The sequence below is a fragment of the Alosa sapidissima genome, chromosome 1, assembly GCF_018492685.1.
Source record: "Alosa sapidissima isolate fAloSap1 chromosome 1, fAloSap1.pri, whole genome shotgun sequence".
Taxonomy (NCBI): domain Eukaryota; kingdom Metazoa; phylum Chordata; class Actinopteri; order Clupeiformes; family Clupeidae; genus Alosa; species Alosa sapidissima.
Genome location: NC_055957.1, coordinates 14,545,686 through 14,566,524, shown reverse-complemented (window position 1 = coordinate 14,566,524; position 20,839 = coordinate 14,545,686). Strand labels below are relative to the sequence as shown.

The following is a 20,839-nucleotide window of genomic DNA, read 5'->3' as shown; positions in this document are numbered from 1 at the left end:
AGAGTGAATAAGGAGATAAATCAAATGTTTCTGGGGACATCTCCTCTGCTAAATGTTCACAGTCTACTCTTTATACAGATAACGGTTTACAATAAAACATATCATATTAATTATAACACTAAGGTAACAAAAGTCCAATAACCTTTTAGGGGGATACAACAATTAAATCTGTATGACATATATGCAAAATAATAATTAAAAGAAAACCATGCAGATTAATTAGAATGTAACATTCTTTACAGACCACTTTCTGTTTATTCAGAGTCTAAGCATTATTCTAGAGGAGGGGCCTATATGACAGATGTCCTGACATGATCTTCATTAATCATAACAGATGCACAAGCTCCACTCTTTGTTGAGGTCTTTGTTGAGTCTATCATGCTGTTCCATTCATTACTACTTTTCACAGCCATTTTAGGTATATGTTTTCATATTACCTTTTGTATGGCAATTGCCTTTATCCAGATATGATACATGTATTTTATATCATGTGAAATAATATCACATTTCCTGTTGCAGGCCAAATTAAAGAGAATGAAATAACAATGCTTAACAATAGTGCTGTGGAGTGGGTGACACTCATTGTCCAAGATGTTGATCAGTTTGTTCAGGGTCCTTTTGTCAGATATTGAAGTGATGCACTCCAGTTCAGCTCCCACTACAGAGCCAGCTTTCCTTACCAGCCTGTCAATTCGCCCTCCTTCTTCTTTGTGCTTCCTCCCCAGCATACTACTGCATAGAAGAGGACGCTGGCAACAACAGACTGGTAGAACATCCTGAGGAGCTTGCTGCACACATTGAAGGACCGCAGCCTCCTCATATTCAAGTAGTACACCCACCCAGTTTTGGTATCGACAGCATCCAAAATCAGCTCCTCAGCATCTTATCAGTATTTACACTGCGAGGGAAAATCAAACAACAGATGTGGACCCTCACCTGTCTGGGAGAATGACTACAGACAAAGTCTACTGTATCTGCACATCTCGTCTGCTGAAGTTTCAGACTCCTCTCTCTACTACTGTGCCCTGAGGCCCACAGTGAATGACAAACACACATCCCCATACAAAACCTCTTAAAAAAAGTCTTAAGACTAGAAGGTAGCAAACTCACCAATCATTTTTTTCTCACCATGATTTCAATCTGTCACACTTTTTGAGATTACCGACCTTTCAGTGCATCATCTGAAGTCTAAAATGTTACAGATCGTGGATGTTAATGGAAAACAATGGCTGTGAATAATCCAGTATACAAACAAATGGATAAACTATCCCTAAGCTATAGCAAAACAAAGACATAGATTCATAATTTCATGTTTCTGGACCTTACAGTGTCAGATTGTAAATAAAAAGACATACTTTGGAAAATATGTTTTACTTTAAAGTAACTGGATAATGAGTCTACAGGTCAAGAAATCCCTTCAGAATTTAAGAAGACCAGATTTATTTTCTGTTATGGACCAGTGGACATATTTAAAAGACATTAGTCAATCATTATGCGTCATAATCTTGCCACTGCATAATGACAAATGTAGAGTTCCCTTGTCTCTGCAGTTCTAACTGAAAGCTCCCAGCGGCATACACCTGAAGAGAATAAGCCTATAAAAAACGAGGGTCTAAAGCTCACCCACCGCAATGAGTATAGAATTAAGTTTAGTTAAGCAACATAACATAATGACAATCAAATGCAGTACTTTACCGTATACAGTATAACATCTTGCAATAAAACTATTCCCATTGTAGATACTGAATAAATAGCACACGTCCAAATAAGAGGTTGTCAAACCTTGCCTGTCATGAAGCATGACCTATTCAGATGTTCAGACCAATAAAGCACTTTGTTCAAATTCACAAGCAAACATGTCCCATATGTTTAGAGAATATTTACTGTAAACACTTTCCAGATACTATGTGGAACTGTATCAGTAAGGTTTTCACAGTTTTTTCTGTTTGTATTGGAGCCATGAGGGAGGAGCTAGAGAGAGAAGATCATGATGACGTCACAATGCCTACCCATGGGAAACTTGTCTTCACAGGACAGACTTCAAATTGTGTTACTTCAACAGACCTCACATTTGCAAACCTCCGAAATGATCTTCTTTCTGGGCATATTACTTATGGACCTATCAGGTAAACACATGGTATCCATTATAGTGTGCTGTTGGACATTATGAATTTTCAGAATTTAACACATCTGCCAAATAATGGTGAAAGAGACATAACAACATATATAAATATAACATACCATTTCTTTGCAGGTAACGCCTATGGGAACAAAATCACTCCAATCAGTGATGAACTCGACATGGTTGAGGGACATAATTCAACCCTCTCCTGTAACATTAGTTATAGCTTTGGAGACTATCCACAGTGGTATCGACAGTACCCAAGATCAGCACCTCAGTTTCTCTTGTTCATCCTTAGTGATAAGACAGAAACATCAAATGTGGATCCTCGATTCTCTGGGAGAATGAATAAGGAGAAAAGTCAAATGTTCCTGGAGCTCACTGCAGAACTCACAGACTCTGCTCTCTACTACTGTGCCATGAGGCCCACAGTGAAGGAAATGGGCTAACTGTTGTACAAAAACTCACATGGCATGACATCAGATGAAATACACCATATCTTACTCTGCATGGAGGTCAACATGATGTTTAAGCCTATATACAGTAGATTAAAGTAATCAAATGAATACATAGAAGTTTATTCATGTTTATCCATTGCATTCAAATTTATGATCCATCAAATTGATTATTTAACCCCCTGTTTACTGAACCTCTGTAAGAGCCAATATTTACTGGTTAGTCATACCAAATCATAGTCATACCAAATAGTAAAACAATGTTTATTTTGTCCAATTGTGTCTCACATTCAGTGTTTAATACAAAATGCATTTGACTGTATTTCACATGCCAGAAAACAGTTGCACTTGGACTGCAATATCACTGGGAACCAGGGTGGGGCGACATTTCAACACTACATGTTCATTAGATGAAGATGTTTATTTGTCTCTCAGAGCTGAAAGACATTAGACAGCTTCAGTCTCATTACACAGAATAGTCATGACCCTCGGGACAAACATCTCACACATTCTGATTGTTTGTTACTGTGGTAAAGTAAACTTTTCCAACCAGCTTCACATTAGTGATTGATTGATAGTTTCAATTTTTAACTGTTTTTCACTACTTAAGTTAATACCTGCCAATCTGAACATTTTCCTTCCATTGTAAAATGTCTGATGCCTGTTCGGTTACACTTTACTTGATAGTGTCGACATAAGAGTGACATGACACTGTCATGAACATGTCATAAACAAGTCATAAACATTATGACATAACGCTTCTGTTATTAAGTGACATTCATTTTTTGTCATAACAAGGGTTAGGATTAGGGTTAGGTTCAGGTTTAGAGTTAGGGTTAGGGTTGGGGTTATAGGATTAGGGTAAGAGGTTAGGATTAGGTGTCATCAGGGCCGTCGGAAGGCATGGGCATTCTGGGCAATTGCCCTGGGCGCCAAACTACCAGGGGCGCCACAGCGTGGGGAGCTATAGGCTACAACATTGAAAACACATTGATTGTCAAATAATGACATATATGGTTTAAATGCGGGAACAGTAAGTAATTAATTTTCAGTGATATCGGTTAAATAACAGTCATGAATGAGACGTTCAAAGCATAGTGCTGCAGAATACAGAAAAGTGCACAGGTTGAAAAACTTTTCTCCCGTGTATAGGTGCTGATCTTCAGCCTGAATCGTCAGGTTGCTAGCAGTGGAACGTAGCAGAGGGACGACAATGTAAAGGTAAGGGAAGGTAAGGTAAAATCTGAATCTCACCATGTCACCGAATCGGGAGCAATGAGCTTGTTTCCCCACATGGTCCTATTGCGGAGTAATATGAGGCCGCGATACTCAAAGTGCGTTTCTAATGTCACGTTTAAATGCACACCTAACAGACGGCATCATATTAAATAGGTAGTCCGATCTCTGTATAATAGCCTGTAATAACAATATGTTTATATTACGTGAAAAGACTAATTGCTTAATTGTAGGCTACCATTTTTTCCGTGAGGCCTGGTCACAATTGTCCCGCAACATTTTTTTTATTTTTCTTTGCAGTCCAGTAACGCTGGAAAGCAACGTTGAGCTCCCCCACATTAAAACCAGCCCCGATCTGCACGCTGCAGCAAGGGGCTTCTGCGAAGGTAGCACACAGTCGATTGTGTCATGTGACATGACAGTGTCATGTGTTCATGACAGTGTCATGTCACTCTTATGTTGATACTGTCAAGTAAAGTGTTACCGCCTGTTCTTTTACAGTTGGCAGAGGGATGGAGGACTCAGCTGTAAGTATGATGTGACTAATTAATAATGAATTAATCACTACTGTTACACTGGGGCAAAAAACACCTGATATTTTTTACCAGCACAGATATAGCATACAGTATGTACAGTATCACTACAAAATTGCTAATATAAGTATTATAAGTATCATAGATATTAATCACAGGATCAGTGCTCAGATGTTAACACAGGCTGCTGTACAGTAAGTGTAAACATCTCCTCACAAACTGATAGCTGCCTGCATACACGGTAAAAAATGTGGTCTCTGTGGACAGCCAAGGCTCATAAATGGCAACAAAAACAGCCTGGTCCAGCCTGGATCATGAAACATAGCAAACAGTTCCAGCCAATCACAGATGAGATGCACGTTCAGGAGTTTCAGTTGCACTGCAGGGAAGGAGAGGGAAGGGCGAGTTAGCTCTCTGTTTTGTTTGAAACATCAACAGAAGTGACGTTGCCCAACTGTGCTTAAAGCACCTTTAAAGGAAAATTCCGGTTTTTAGCACTTTAAGGCCCTTTTCTGGTTTGTTTTGGATGAACTAGAGTGGTGGACACCAAAATTTTGACAATTGGTCCTGTCTCGACTTTTCTGACTCATTTTGAATCACCTTTTGACTTCTCAGGGTGGCTGGCAATGGGCATACTGTAGTAGGCTACTCAAACATGTCCTAAAACAACCCTTAACGTTCGTTTTCAAAACTGTTCAACTCACCGAGTTTAATCTGGCATATTGATCACACAATGTAATATATATATATATATATATTTTTAAAACAAGCAACATGTTTTTTTTGTTGTTACATAACAGAGTGTGAATAGCTCAGCTGTGTAATAGATACTCTGAATAAGGTATGCTGTTTGCATCAATGTACAGTTAGAAGTGAATGCTATTCTTACCCTGGTGTTTATAGTACTGCATGCTATTTACACCCTGGTGCATGAACTAGCTAATTGTTGCAAACAAAACTTCCATTTGAGAACCGATTTCTTGTTCAAATTGCGCGCCTTCTCTCCAGAGACGTTGGTACACATGCACACTCATTCTGCCAAAACGCATCACACAGGAATCAAACCCCGGTCTCCCACGTGCTGGCCCTTGCCTGTTACCACTGCACTATCTATATCTGCTTCCACACAATAACGATGTTTGCAGGTAAACTTATAGTTTATAGGCCGAAACTGTCATATTCACGAAATTTCTGTTAGCTAACAAACTGACGGTTGTATGTGTTCACTGAACAAAGATTATGAAAATAAAACACAACTTTTCCATCTCAATTTTAATTTAAACAGATATTAGTACTGAAACCGTTCAGAATTCTTCACTTTCTGCTGACGAAAAAACGAATGTCGGCCATGTTTTTTGGGCACGCAAGCAACATGTTTTTGTTGTTATGTAACAGGGTGTGAATAGCCCAGTTGTGTGGCCAAGGCTATTCGTACCAGGGGTACGAATAGACACTCCGTTTATTTAATGTGCTTTTTTGCATAATGGCTGACAATATTGATCCTGATCATGACCCAGATAGCAAACATACACTGGGACGGAACTGGGCCACACCTACCACAACGTCCGGCACGGATCTGCATAATGGACCTGATCCGGCGTCCAAACGCACATCGGTCCAAAATTGGTCTGGATCCGTTTGACGGATCTGGTACCAATAAGGGCTAAGACTGGCCCAGTTCCGTATGGTAGTCTGTGTTACTGACGTGTTCCAGATCTGTTTATCATATGCAATACGGGTCCGCTTATTGTGTGTGGTACGGACCCGTTTATCAGACATCAGCCGGCTTTATTTGACATGTGAAATGTGATTGGTAATTAGGGCTAATTATCCTGAAAAATCTGTTTGCTACACATTTGCTAACAGGTTCGTTATAGGTTCACCCAGGCTAAAGTTCGTAACGTTTTCCCAACAGCTCAACTGATAAACATAAGCTAGGCTACAAACACAAGGGGGGTAAAAAAAACTTTACACAAAAGTGTCTTATTATTTTTTTTATTCAACAACCTGGCTGTAGAAGTGCAATCCCAGACAAAGTTTACGTCGTGTTAATTCCACTGTTCCCATCGATATTCAGGCTGTCTTCCTCAGTTATCTCCATGGTCAATCTGAAACAACAAAAAATAAACATGAGCCATTTATTCCTTTTTGAAAATAGGTTAAGTCACAATTACACTCGTTTTTTTATCATCAGTGATCCTGTTGGTGTTAGCTGTTACCAAAATAGGCTAGTTATTGTGATGGCTGTTTTGCTCAAGCTAAGCTAGTAGCCTAGCCTATATTGCTGGAAAATAATAGTATAACCTTACAGTAAAGTTATCAATCGCTCGTTTGCTTATTGTTGTCTCTGAATAAACCAACAGAGATAAAAAGCAGAAAAGCAGAGCCTACCTTGAAAAGTTGGGCTGTCCTAGTCCAGGCTGGCAAATCATGTCAAAAGATTGACAGTGAGCAAACCAAAGATCCTTGATTAACGTTACTGCTTGGACTTCTGCATGCGTGGCAAGAATATGGGGTTGTCTCATAGCACTGTTTGATCTGACACAAACAACAATTGACTACTTTTACCACTGCTAGGTAATAACAAAAATAATGAAACGAGCATATGATCAATATTGAGCCAACTATATCTTCTTTTCCAGCCTTACTGTAGAAATGAAGTGGCCATGGGAACATAGTGCACCCCCATGGTTTCTAAATTTGTGCCATTCCAAAATACCTTTTTTTTTCTTTAGCAGCCAGTTGACAATGAAGTAGGGAAAGGTCAATTTAGCAGAATCAGCACCTTAATTAATATTGTAAACCTTGATATGTTCAGGAGGAGGTTCTCTGGATAAGGATTCACGTACAAACGAGTTCGAACTGAAAAGCGTGTTTATTCACCAGCCACAACGCCAAATCCCCCTTTTCCTCTTCAACCTTGCCACCTCCTCTCTACCCCGCTAAGCATTCTGGGCCTTGTAGTTCTGGCCAGGTATTACAGTTCTTACACTACTTCCCCCCTTCTGAAAATAAAACGTCCTCGTTTTAGATAATGCACATCAACCCTTCACACGGTCAAAAGTGTAACAAGTGAACTCTGTTTACAAACAAACACACACAAACCACAACAACAACAAAACCATCCAACAGAATGCAGTTATGCTGTATTCTGCCATGTAAGTAGGCTATACCTCCTGGTCCATAGTGTAGTGTACCTATACTCATCCATACCTATTTTCACTATATCAGCTGGGTCAGTGAACAATTTAAGCGTAAACATACACTTATTTAACAAACACTTAATCCAGTAATCGGCACACTCCATCAGCTGAACAAAATACATGCCATATACTGTATGTGAACATTCAAAACAGTTGTTTTACAGAGAGTATTTAAGTGTCAACTCTAAAGCGTTGAGGAGGGCGCACCATGCGCCCACATCTGGTTCTCTGTTCCTGAGGGGCAATGACCGGTGTGTTTGCCACCAGGTCAAGGGCACTGTCCACTGTTGAGGAAGACGTAGGTGTGTTTGCCACTGGGTCAGGGGCACTGTCCACTGTTGAGGAAGACGTAGGCTCACTTGCCACAGTCTCACAGCTCTGATAGACATAGGGCCGTGAAGCTGAGAGTGCCGTGAGCTGCCGGTTGTGCACAGGAGTAGTGGCCAAGTTACAAGTCCATGGTGAACGGTAGGGCTTCAGGCGATTATAGTGAACCACCTTTGTCTTTGCCCTTGGGTCCAGTTGGTCTTGTAGGTTGTAATCCACCCCAATTTCCCCTGGGGATGGGTCAAGGCGTTGTAGTACTTTGAAAGGTCCCGTCCATCTGGGAGACAACTTGTGTCTGGCAAGTGCTGGAAGATTAACCCACACAAGGTCACCTGCTTCATAAGCATTGTGCCTCATGTGGCGGTCATAGTAATACTTCTGTTTAGCACCTGCGGCCGCTATGTTGTCTGCTACCATATTAAATGCAGAATAAAGTCTGTGTCTCACAGCCGTGGCGTATTCACCAGGCGTTCCAGGTGTAGCATTTGTCGCTGTTGGCAAGTCCCCAAGAATGATATCTGCCGGCAAACGAGCTTCTCTACCATGAGTCAGAAAGAAAGGAGTGTGGTTAGTTGATGAATGCACACTTGTATTATATGCAAACTCAACATGGCGTAGATGATCATCCCATTCACCCCCTTTGGTGTAGAGGAACTTGGCTAACTGGTCTTTAATAGAACGGTTAGCTCTCTCTACCATACCATCTGACATGGGATGATAGGCGGTTGTCCGTGTCTTGTGGATTCCTAGGTGTGTGCATAACTCTTTGACCAAATCTGAGTCGAACTGGCGTCCCTGATCTGTGTGCAGACTCAGTGGTACCCCATGTCTACTAATGTAGTCCTCAAACAAGCATTTCGCAACGGTCGTTGCTTTTTGGTCCGGTAGAGCAAATAAATCCATGTACTTTGTGAAGTAGTCCATTATAACTAGTATATAACGATTGCCCTTGTGACTGAGTGGCAGTTCCGTCAAGTCAGCGGCAATCTTTTCAAAAGGCTTAGTTGTCATTATGTTTTGCATTGGGGCCTGCTGGTGTGGAATCTGCGGCCTGCGTGCCTCACATGCAGTACATTGGAGGCACCACTGAGTAATGTCCCTGCTCATGTGTGGCCAATAACAACGGGTTACTGCATTTTGTAATGTTCTTTTGCAGCCAAAATGTCCAGCTAGGGAATGGCCATGTAACATCTTAAAGACTTCATTCTGCAACCTAGTCGGGACCACCACTTGACAGACAGGGTCACCTGGTGGGGGTCTGACCCTACGACATAATATAGAATCCACAATGACCAGTCTGGGAAACTCTTTCCAGTAGTGACGTAACTCAGGCAGCTCACACTTCAGCTGTGAAAAGGGTGGTCTACTGTCACTCAAGACCCATACGGTGACTGTTTTCAAGACAGGGTCTTCCTTTTGAGCATCCTGAAGAGTTTGTCTGTTCAGGTCAAACCAGAATGATTCACTGGGTACAGGATTCGCCACAGCAGGCTGTACTGACAAAGTCAACGCGGTAGGTTCTGGTGATGACTGACAATCTGCAGGACTGACAATCTGTGTTTGTGCTGAAACTGAGTTCACATGTATGGTTTCTCTTATAGGCATACTGTCTTCACCCCGACATGGACGCCGCGATAAAGAGTCCGCATTGCAGTGTTTGAGACCTTGCTTGTGTTCAATTGTCCAGTCATATGGGTCTATCTCCAATGCCCATCTTGCCCTGCGTCCAGTTGGATCACAATCCAAGGCCATTTTTCTCAGTCCTAGGAGAGGTTTGTGGTCTGTAATGATTCGGAATGGATGGCCTGAGAGATACTGGCGGAAATGTCTTATGGACCACACAATGGCCCACAGCTCCCGATCAAATGTTGACCATCGTCTCTCGGTGGATGTGAGGGTATGACTACCATAGGCAATGACGTGTTCCTTGCTGTTCGCCTTTAGCTGTGACAGCACACATCCAATAGATATATTAGAGGCGTCAGTGAAAAGCAAGAATTCTTTAGAGAAATCTGGATATGCCAGAATGGGGGTATGTGTGAGGGCATGGCGGAGAGTGTCAAATGCTTTTTGTTCCATATCAGTCCATGAAAAAGGCTTTCCTTTCTGAGTAAGGACATGCAGAGGCTGTGACATCTTGGCAAACTGATGTATAAAACGTCTGTAATAAGAACAGAGTCCTAAGAATGCCCTAACCTCAGTAGGATTCTCTGGTGTTGGCCAATCCCTCACTTTGTCAATATTCTTTGGGTCTGGTTGCACACCTGATGCAGAAACAACATGCCCTAAGAATGTCACATGAGATTGTGCAAAGTCACACTTTGACGGTTTCAATTTAAGGTTTGCGGCTCTGAGACGTTCAAACACCTCCCTCAAATGCAGCAAATGAGCAGAGAAGGATTTACTGTATACAATTATATCATCAAGGTACACTAAACATGTTTTCCAAGACAATCCCTGTAGTACCAGCTGCATAAGATGTTGAAATGTTGGGGGTGAATTGACTAATCCCATTGGCATGACTTTAAAATGATAGAGAGAGCGGCCAGTAGTGAATGCCGTTTTTTCTTGGTCTTGTTCGTCGAGCTGAACCTGCCAATAGCCTGATGACAAGTCCATGGTACTGAACACAGCAGAGCCGCCCAGTGCATCTAGGGTGTCATCTGTTCTGGGCAAAGGGTGTGCGTCTTTGATTGTGACTGAATTTAGTGCCCTATAGTCTATACAGAACCGCCAATTTCCATCTTTTTTTCGCACCATCACCACTGGCGCAGCCCATGGACTATGGCTCTCCTCTATTAAGTCTTGTGCCAACATGTCTTCCACTTGTGACTGAATCACAGATTGCATGTGTGGAGAGGTGCGGTAGGCGCGTTTTCTGATGGGGGAAGCTGAATTTGTATTGATTTTGTGCTTAACTAATCCAGTTCTTCCAAAGTCATTTGGAGTCTTGCTGAACACATCCGTGTATGACAGTAAGAGACATTTAAGTTCAGAAAACTGAGAATCTGAAAGACTGCCACACTTCACATCAAATGGCAAAGACTGTGGGGACATTGATGGGGTGGCTGATATCTGACAAACTGCAGGACTACCTGTACTGATTTCATTGTCTGTTACTGGAGTGAACTGTCCTAGCTGCATACCTGGTTGGAGTACAATGGGAGTATTGGTAGGGTTCATGACGCGTACAACAGTAAAACCGTTGTCAGCTCTTGCAAGTGTACGTGCTACTGCAACCCCGTCCAAATCTGTGTGGTAAGGCTCCAAGAGACCATTGTATCCTGTCGGTGAACAAAGATGAGCAACCGTAGGCATCAGTCTCGCTGCACAGTGCATTTCACAGTGAGGGGGTATGGTGGTGCATTCAACAATCTGGGCAGTGCAGCTGTCTGGTGTCATTTCTGAGGTGCGTAGCAGGGGCAGATCTTGATTGTGAAGATGACATAAACCTCTACCTAAATCTAGCACAGCATAATGTTGTTGCAAAAAGTCCCAGCCAAGTATAATAGTCTGACCAACATTCCTAATAACTTGTACTTCATGTTGCAAATTCAGTGAGCCTAGACGCACAACAATGTTCACAGTGCCAAGTGTGTCCAAATGTTGCCCTGTTACAGACTTAGACAAGATAAAGTCCTTTTTGAGAGGCCTTTTGTTCAATGATGGAAGTGACATTCTTATATTCTCATTAATAAAGGAAATGTTTGAACCAGTGTCCAGCATAATATGCATATCAGACCCTTCTACTATTCCCCTTATGTAGGCAACGAAAGTGTTGCAATTGTCATTGTCTGTTATAGAAGAATTTTTGTGCAGGGTATTTTGTCGGCCACAAGGTGGCACCATTGCACAATGAGAAGAAGTTTGGTTCAGCGAATTACTATTTGGGGCTGGTTTGAGGCTAGCTGACGAATGCCCCACTGCATCAGCTAGTTGAAGTTTCCCTGCCGATAGCCATCCTGATACCCATGGTCACTGTCATGATGTTGATGATCACTCCTGTCGTCTCGGAAAGAGACCCGCTTGCGCACTGGACTTGGGCTGTACCGACGGTTTCTGAAGTTCCCTCTTGGTTCACTGTAGTGAGGCCGTGACATCTCCTCATCAGAGTAGTCTGGGTGACGATTAGGTGACGATTTGGAGTAGTGGTCTCTGGGAATCTCCCCCCTGTGTGGAGAGTGTGGTCTATCAAGGCTGCGTGCATAGTAGTCCTGTCTGCGATTGTCCACACTCTGGCGTGCAGACCAATTGTGGTGCCACTCAGGAGACAGATTACGACGACTCATGTGACTGGTAGGTGAAAAACTGCGACCATATCTCTGTGCTGCCGAGGAGTACCCTTGGTCTCCGCCCCGTGGAGAAGAGGATCTCTGAGGGCGGGTTGGTGAATATGCATTGTGACGTGACTTCAAGGTTTGGGCATTAAGTGTCAGTTTTAGGTCAGTTAAGTCTTTGCTTAAGTGTCTGACGGTGTCTGTGAGATCTTGTACCACTTTATGAAGAGGTGCCGTATCATCTGTGATTGTGTTGACTGATGGACTTGTGGCACCGCAGCTGTTTGGAGCAGGTGCTGTTGGTGGGAGTAGTTTAGCAGCCTGTCGGGCACGCTCTGCTTGGGTAGCAATATCAAAAGCCTCTTGGAATGTTTTTACTCCTCGCTCATGACACTTAATCTGAAGTTCCTGATCCAGCCCAGCCAAAAAACGTGTGAGCTTCATATATTCTGTAGCGTTTGGCTCAAAGTCTGGAAAAGCCTCTTTTACCAATCTACATACATCAGCAGCATACACCTCAATGGCCTCATTTGGCCTCCTGCTACGTGAATTAGGAAAGGCCTGGAAGGAGGCTATTACGTCTGTTTTGCCAAAAGCCTCTTGTAAATGTGTCTTTGTTGAAGCAAACGAACGTCGTGTTGCAGAGGGCAAATTATCCCAAACAATGAAAAGTTCAGGCGGTAATCTAGTGGGCAACTCTGACGCCATTACTGCATCCATATTCACACCAGTGTCTCTGTAGCGCGCCTCCTGAATTACCTCGTAACGTCTGGCCCACAATTGGAAGGTCTCGCTGCCATCGTTCCGAAATGGCGGAGGCAGGGGAACATCCCGCGCCTTCCGAGGGACCTGGGCGGCGACATCCGCAGGGGCTCGACGCTCCTCTTGAGACATGATGAGAATGGAAACGATACTCACTTAGCGCCAGCTAGCAAAGCAAAGTCGCGCCCTAGCAGTTAATCCAATTCACAGTTCACTGCAACCAGTAGGCAACTTTGTAGTGCTGGAGAAAACTTCAGACGAAACTCGAACGTGAAGAAACACCGCTGCCACCAGTGTAAACCTTGATATGTTCAGGAGGAGGTTCTCTGGATAAGGATTCACGTACAAACGAGTTCGAACTGAAAAGCGTGTTTATTCACCAGCCACAACGCCAAATCCCCCTTTTCCTCTTCAACCTTGCCACCTCCTCTCTACCCCGCTAAGCATTCTGGGCCTTGTAGTTCTGGCCAGGTATTACAGTTCTTACAATATCATTACCACCTGGGTCTGCTGTGAAAAAATGGTCCTTCGGCTCATATCCGTATCACAGGTTTGGGCCAAATCGGTGTTTTGTATTTTAAACGCATCTCCTGACTTCCAGTTAAGTTCCGGAAATTGGACCTGGGACAAATCTGTAAACCGGTGATAAAACAGCATTGCTAGCAGAGCTGAAACCTGTATCAGGAGCAGACCTGGCCCACAGTCAGATACCGTATGTCCGCTACAGGCGGATCTAATGGCTTTTATGCGGATCCGGCCCAAAGGAAATTGCTATCTGGGGAGCGTGCTAATCACCCAGAAGGAATGAAAAAAGTGACCCTGAAATGTTCATATCAGACAAGCAGCCGTGATGTTTACCTTTACTGGTACAGACAGTATTATGGTCAGGCACCACAATGGCTTCTATGGAAAGGTGCTCGATCAAACAGTGGTGATCGTAGCTCAGACCAACGATTTGCCTCTAATACTGGTGAAATATTTACTGAACTCATCATTAAAGATCTGACTCTGGCAGACACAGCTCTCTACTACTGTGCTTTGAGGGTAGCCCAGTGATGCAAAGACCCTGAGAAGCTGTACAAAAACTCACATTTAAAATAAGAGTCAAGTCAAATAAGAAAAGAAAATAGTGACAGAAGCAAAGGTAACACTGTCTTATGACTACAGTTTCAACTTACAGTCCAGTCACTTTTTTGATAAGGGTTAAAGAGGTGCTCATCACTGACTCCTCTGAGCCCCTAGTGCAGGAGGCTGATCCACCACATCCAAACCTGTCTGAGAGACTAAATAAAGAGAGATTGAGAGTGTTCCTGCAGATCGCCTCAGCTGAACTCTCAAGCTCTCTACTACCGTGCCCTAGTCCACAGTAACAGGAAACCAAGCTACACAAAAACATGTCAACATGTTTCCTCATCAATCAAATGTGTGAGTGACGTAATGGCCCTATCAGTCAAGCCTACCAATCTAAAGTTCTGACCTCAGTCATGGAGCTGCCCGCCTTTTCCCCTGATGTCCAGCAGGAGGTGATGTGGTTGCACAAACTCTGCCCAGTGAGAGCGTGTGCACATACACCAACTAAACATGACCCCCTGTGCAAAACCCAACAGCTATTCATCTACTATGGGGCACAAGCAGTGGACTGGGAACTGTCAAAGCAGAGGAATCCGACTAGCTGGTGGAAGCCATCACTCAAGGCCTCATGTACTAGGCCTCATGTGCCTCCCCAAGAACATTTGAGTGCCCGTTTTATGAGGAGTGTAGGCTGTGTAGCCGTCTTCTGGGCAAGATGGGCAGGGCTGAGCTTGCCAGAACTCTGCCTGCTTCATGTTGTCAGTTTTTACTAAAACATGAACTACTGATCTGATCTGCTCTAGACACACGTCAGTGCGTTGTTTGTGCTAGGCTGCCAATTATGCTTTCGGCTGCTAATCTTGCATACAATGCCTGCAGTTAGTGCAACACACCATGGCGATCTATCTTCACTGCGATGTCGACGAGTCTTGTGAATGCTTTGTCCATAGGTGCTGTGGTATACAGTATACGTTCCCATTGGTTAATTTAATATGTGAACCCTTTCCTGGTCCACTGGATCTGAATGAGGACTGGATGTTCGCATTGCAGATATATATAGCCAGTAGCCCACAAAAAGATCCCTAAGACGGGCAGTTGGAGATCAATGATGTCATCTGAGAAAAACTTCCCATTGGTTAATGTCTCATGCTCTCCTTCAGAGAATCAGTCATATTCTAAACCTTACATTTTCTATTAAATCAATGTGTCAAGAATAACTGAAATGACAAGATTATGACATTTTACAGCAATTTTGACAATGGCATCAGTGAGTTATATTGAGGTCATCATTTCATTGACTCAACAGGGTTTCCCTCTTGCTGAAGAAAGGCCTCATGACACAACACACACCTTGAATTATATGAGGTCATTATATAAGATTAGATCGCCATCTAGTGGAGAATGCAGGCATCCAGTCTGATCTTCACGTCTGTTAGTATTTTTTGCTAATGGAAAAAAAGTAACTCAGAGCAAACTATGAACAATTCCAGATAACCAACACATTGATTCAGACTTGTTTTTAAAAAAATATGTACTACTGCAGTATCTTTCTCTCTCAACAGCAGGCCTGAGCAATGATATTGTTCTTAATGAGTAAGATGATAATCAAATTGAATTTAATTGTGTTCATACTGTGGACTTAAGAGATGTTTTTTTATCAGATTATGCTGTTGTTGAAATCAGTCTTTTTAGCCTACAGTTTTGTGCAATAACACTGTGATATGACATGGCCATTATGTTGAATAGTTGAATAGTCTTCTGTGTTTACCCTACTTGTATTGTCACACTAAAGAACTGCTTTATACACTCAAAACAGTTTCCAATAATAACAATAAAGTACTTATCTTTAACTCCTTTATACCTGACAACAATGTGCTACTGGTCCAGATTTCCAAGCACTATTGAAGGAGCTTTCACATATAAAGACTCTAATGAGAATGGGAGGAGCAGAGAGGAGGAACACAACCCTAAGAGTTGTTGTGATAGTTTCTCATCTGAGACACTGCCTGTGTTAACATGATCCCTCTAGTAGTAGTAGTATTTTCAGCATTCATGGGTATGTATCTATTTTTTAAATGTTGAAAATTGAGCTATAAGCATGAAAATAAATACCACATATTTTTATTGTTTAAAAAAATATGATTTACAACACAATATTTAACAGTCATTTTGTTATTTATACCTGTCTGTAGGTAAGGGTGTTGGGAACTCAATTACCCCAGAGAGTCCAGTATACTCTGCAATAGAGGGAGATGATATAAAACTCTCCTGCAGGTATGACGGGGCTGTTAGAGGTCTGCATTGGTATCGCCAGTTCTCCAATTCAGTGCCACAGTTCCTGATACTGGATTATGAAGGTTTTGTGACCAATGCAACTCCTCCTGTTCCTGGGATATCCATAAATCATAACAATACAGCGAAGCTGGTTTCTCTGCACCTCTCCTCTGCTAAGATGACAGACTCTGCTCTCTACTACTGTGCCCTGCAGCCCACAGTGATGGGAAAGCTCAGATGCACTACACAAAAACTCTCACAGCCTCAACAAATGCTCCTGTGCTGCATGTGGCTATTGTGTAAACAAGCAATTTTAAGGTTTCATTTCTTAGTCAACTGATAATGGATTACAAATTAATTATTTTTAATTATTCAATATTATTTTATGATTAAATAATATTGAAAAAGACATAGATAGAAGGCTTTAAAAGGCTGCTGATGCACTGAGAATTCATAAATAATGTGCAGCAACAAAGGGAGTCAAGGCTTCTTGTTGGCACACAACTAGACTGGTACAGATGCAAGGATTTGTTTGTCTTGGCATACAGTAAGCTAGTCACAATAAGGATCTGCCTATATACTATTTTGTACTATCACATGAAATACTTTTGGAATCTGTACCACATGAAGTGTACTGACACCTCCCACCCAATCAGTAGTTGATAAAGAGTGAAGCACCACTGAGAGTTTGGCAGAGACTTTCAGAGTCTATCCCTGTACCATTATGGCACACTGGCTATGGGAGTTACTTCTGCTGTCTGTGTGTTTTTCTGGTAGGTTTTGGTTTAATTATGTTAAATGATTCAATCAGATGCATTAGCCTGTATAATCAGCAGCTTGTGATTTATCAAAGTGTTTTGTAATTTATTGTTTCCAGATTGTAGATCACAGGACACAGTTGATCAGACGGAGTCAGTTCAAATGGCTTTAGAGGAAGAAACGACAACTCTCAAATGTACATACAATACAAACAGTACAGTCCCTTATCTTTTCTGGTACCAACAAAAGTCCAATGACTTCCCCAGATACATAGTTAAAGTATTCCGTTCCGGGTCTAATAATAATTATGAAGCTGATGAGGTGTACAAGAGGAGATTTCATGCTAAGCTCAATGACTCCAGCGTTTCTCTGACGATACAGAATCTGCAAGTGTCTGACTCTGCTGTGTACTACTGTGCTCTGAGGCCCACAGTGACAGCAGCACATACTACACTCATGCAAGAACTGTCTGACCTAGTCTATCCCTGTACCATTATGGCACACTGGCTATGGGAGTTACTTCTGCTGTCCAAGTTTTTTTGTTCACATACTACACTCATACAAGAACTCTCTGACCTAATTTTTTTCTCACACTGTGTAAACAAGTGTAAACTGTGTAAAACAAGCCAAAAGGATTTTTGTTCAGGTCTAGCAAATAATTTGACGATATTGAATGTCATCTGATATTAACATCCCTGATATCAGTTCTAATAGCCCCACTGGCCAATTCCAAGCTTCACTACCGGCCATTAAGAAGATGACACATAGAACAATTGGGTGGGGTGGCCAGTATGTCTGATAGACTGAACTGTGAATAGTCACACTTCCAGACAAAGTCACTGTACATTTTAGTAACATTGGTAATTAAATGACTGGACAGGCTGTTACCTAGCATGCCCTCTAAATAAGCTATTAGCAATTAGGTCACTTTTGAAGATTTTCCGGGGAATTTGGTGACCTTTGTCTTTAACCCTCCAATAGTGGTTCTTATGGAATTTTTTACCTTCTTACCATCCTCCATACTGTACGTGGGGGAAAGATAACCTTGGGTCTTTGTCCAAGCATGTTTGTCACATTTCCAGTTGATTAAAACCATTTAAACTGTACATATAGGCATTTTCAACAAAGTACCTAGTTTGCATAGACATAGACAATAGTGCATTCCCTTGACTAGAGGATTTAGCCTCTGTATCACTTTATTTTCATACCTTAGTGAAAAAGAAAGTCATGAACTACTTCTGAAAGTTCACAGAGACTTAAATAAGTTTAAATTAGATAGGAAAATGCTTCTGTTAGGTTTTGTATATAAGAATTTTCTAGGGGTGCCAATATTTGTGAGCAATGTGTTTTTGTTAAAAATATTTATTTATTTGTGAGATTATCCTTTTTCTCAGAATAAATTTTCTTCCTTTCGAGGGTGGATTTGTCCTCATTGTTTTCATTGTGAGAGTACAATGAATCATCAAAAGATTATTTTTTTATACCTGTTTTTAGTCAACTTTACCCAGGGTGCCAATAATTCTGGAGGATACTGTATCTCACAGTGCCCATAGTTGATGACTAAATTGATGTATAAGTTGTGCAATAAACTTTAATCATAGTAGTAGGAAATCAAATGTTTTTATACACAATAAATTACAAAAATTGGAGGGTTAATCAGATACACTACCCCAGCAGTGTTACATGTGGTGCATTGTTTAATTTTGTAGGTCTTGTCTGTGATGGAGCTTGTGAACGAGGTCTTTTTAGTGTTATTTTTACACGCAGCACACCCTTTGCAAGGAAAGAAACCAGTGATGTTCCTTAAGCGTCCCTCCTTGTTTCGCTGTGTGGTGTGACAATCAGCTTTAACCAAGAAATCCCTAATGTCACTAGCCCTATAGTGGGAGAAGAGGGGAGGTTCAGAAAACAGCGTTTGACATAATATGAGGTCACTACTGAGAACATGCCAGTGTTTGCGTACGCATTCTTTAATTTGTCGGCTATGTCTAGTGTACGTAGTAGTGCAGGCTATAGACTTATGCGTATCCCTCTTAGGGGCAGTTTTGGTTCTTTGGACCCTCTCTAGGGCTTCTAATTTCCTTATGTATCGTAATTAGCACATGATCAAATGTTCACCACTAGGAGGCAGAGTTCATGATTCCTGAGTTAACTGTAAAAGTCATCTCCTTAAGTGACACTCCACACTATGTTAGGAGAAGTCATCTGACTAGTCCTGAGAGAATCTGACTCCACAGCTCAAGAGTATGTTTCTGGGGTCAGTCATGCCACACTGGATTAGTTTGCTGTTTGTCTTTGCAGCAAAGTGTGCTGGTGACAGTGTTGACCAACCACATGCAATGTTAGCCGCCTTAGCAGGAGGTAGTGTGACCATTGCATGTGATTATAAGACCACCGACTCAAGAGCTTCTCTCTTCTGGTACAAACAGTTGCCAAATGGTTACACTGAGTTTATGCTGATAACCTATACCTATACTGAAGGACACATAGAGGAAAAGTTCAAGAAGAGGTTCCACTCCAAAGCAGATTCTGCTTCAAACTCAGTGCCTCTGACCATCCAGGATCTGCAAGTGTCTGACTCTGCTGTGTACTACTGTGCTCTGAGGCCCACAGTGACAGCTGCACACTCAGCACCCATACAAAAATGGCATATAGCTTTCAGTACTTTAACTTTTAGGGCCTCTTTACCGGAATTAAATATTCTGATAGAATGCTGTGAGTAACTAACGCTAATCCAATAAGAAACTCAGACATACACCTTCCTGCAAACTCTTCACAACAATCAGAATCAACTGAGTATACATTCACTTCAGTGTTGTGCGTGAACGAGTTCAAAAAAGTTCAGATAAGCTGTGAACTGGCACATACTGTATACTTTTGCAAAAGTAGGTCTGTGGTGGAGAAACATCCTCCACAAGAGGGCGGTGTAAATGTCTCTTAGATTCTGTCACTGAGAGTCTGAATGTCAGATACTGTCACTTCAGACACAAGGTGAGAGAACATCAATCATTACAGCTCATTTGCTATGGCACTGTGGACTAGGATGTTAGTTTTCATGGCAGCAATTGTTGCTAGTAAGTATATCTCTCTCAAACCATCCAAAAATTAAAATGAGCTTTGATATAGACCGGTTTAAATTTGTTTTCTTTATTATTTATTCAGTTGCATTTTCGTCTCTCTTTAGTGGCTGTTGGACAGGATTCTGTTAACCAAACAGACAGAAATATAAGAGACTTTGAGGGAGATGAAGTGACTATTGCGTGTCATTACCAAACTTCAGCTACAACACCTTCCCTTCTCTGGTACAAACAACAGGCAAATGGCTTCCCTGAGTTAATCCTAATATATATCTACAAAGAACCCCAAATAGAAGAAAATTTCAAGGACAGGTTCCACTCAAAAGTAGACACAACTTCAAAAACTGCTCCTCTGACCATCAAGAATCTGCAAGTGTCTGATGCTTCCGTGTACTACTGTGCTCTGCAGCCCACAGTGACAGCAGCACTTACCTCACTCATACAAAAACTATGCTGAGAGCACTGAGTACTTTTTATAAAGGCCTTTTCACTTGAATAAAACAATGTGATCTAAAGTTTTTTTTTTTTAACAGTAGATCCAGTAGTCCAAAAAATCCAATAACCTGCATACACTAATAATCCCAAATGCAAAGTAATGAGAATCAGTCCACCTGTGATGCTGTCATGTGACTACACTGAATCAACCTACTCTAAAGTGGTATCGCCACTATCTCAGATCTGCATTGGTGCTCACTGCTAACACTGGTGGAGTTGATCAGAAATCAACAAGGAGAAAATTCTAG

At 41.8% G+C, this 20,839-nt stretch overlaps 2 gene segments (V, D, J or C); both read left to right on the top strand.

The window, feature by feature from the left end:
* The first annotated feature begins 1,987 nt into the window (after positions 1-1,987).
* LOC121716063 lies at positions 1,988-2,786 on the top strand. The segment is given in 2 exon segments: positions 1,988-2,126; positions 2,255-2,786. Coding segments are annotated over 2 exon segments (456 nt in total).
* A 13,071-nt stretch (positions 2,787-15,857) lies between these two features.
* Positions 15,858-16,600, top strand: LOC121722974. The segment is given in 2 exon segments: positions 15,858-16,042; positions 16,179-16,600. Coding segments are annotated over 2 exon segments (462 nt in total).
* Positions 16,601-20,839: the final 4,239 nt, after the last annotated feature.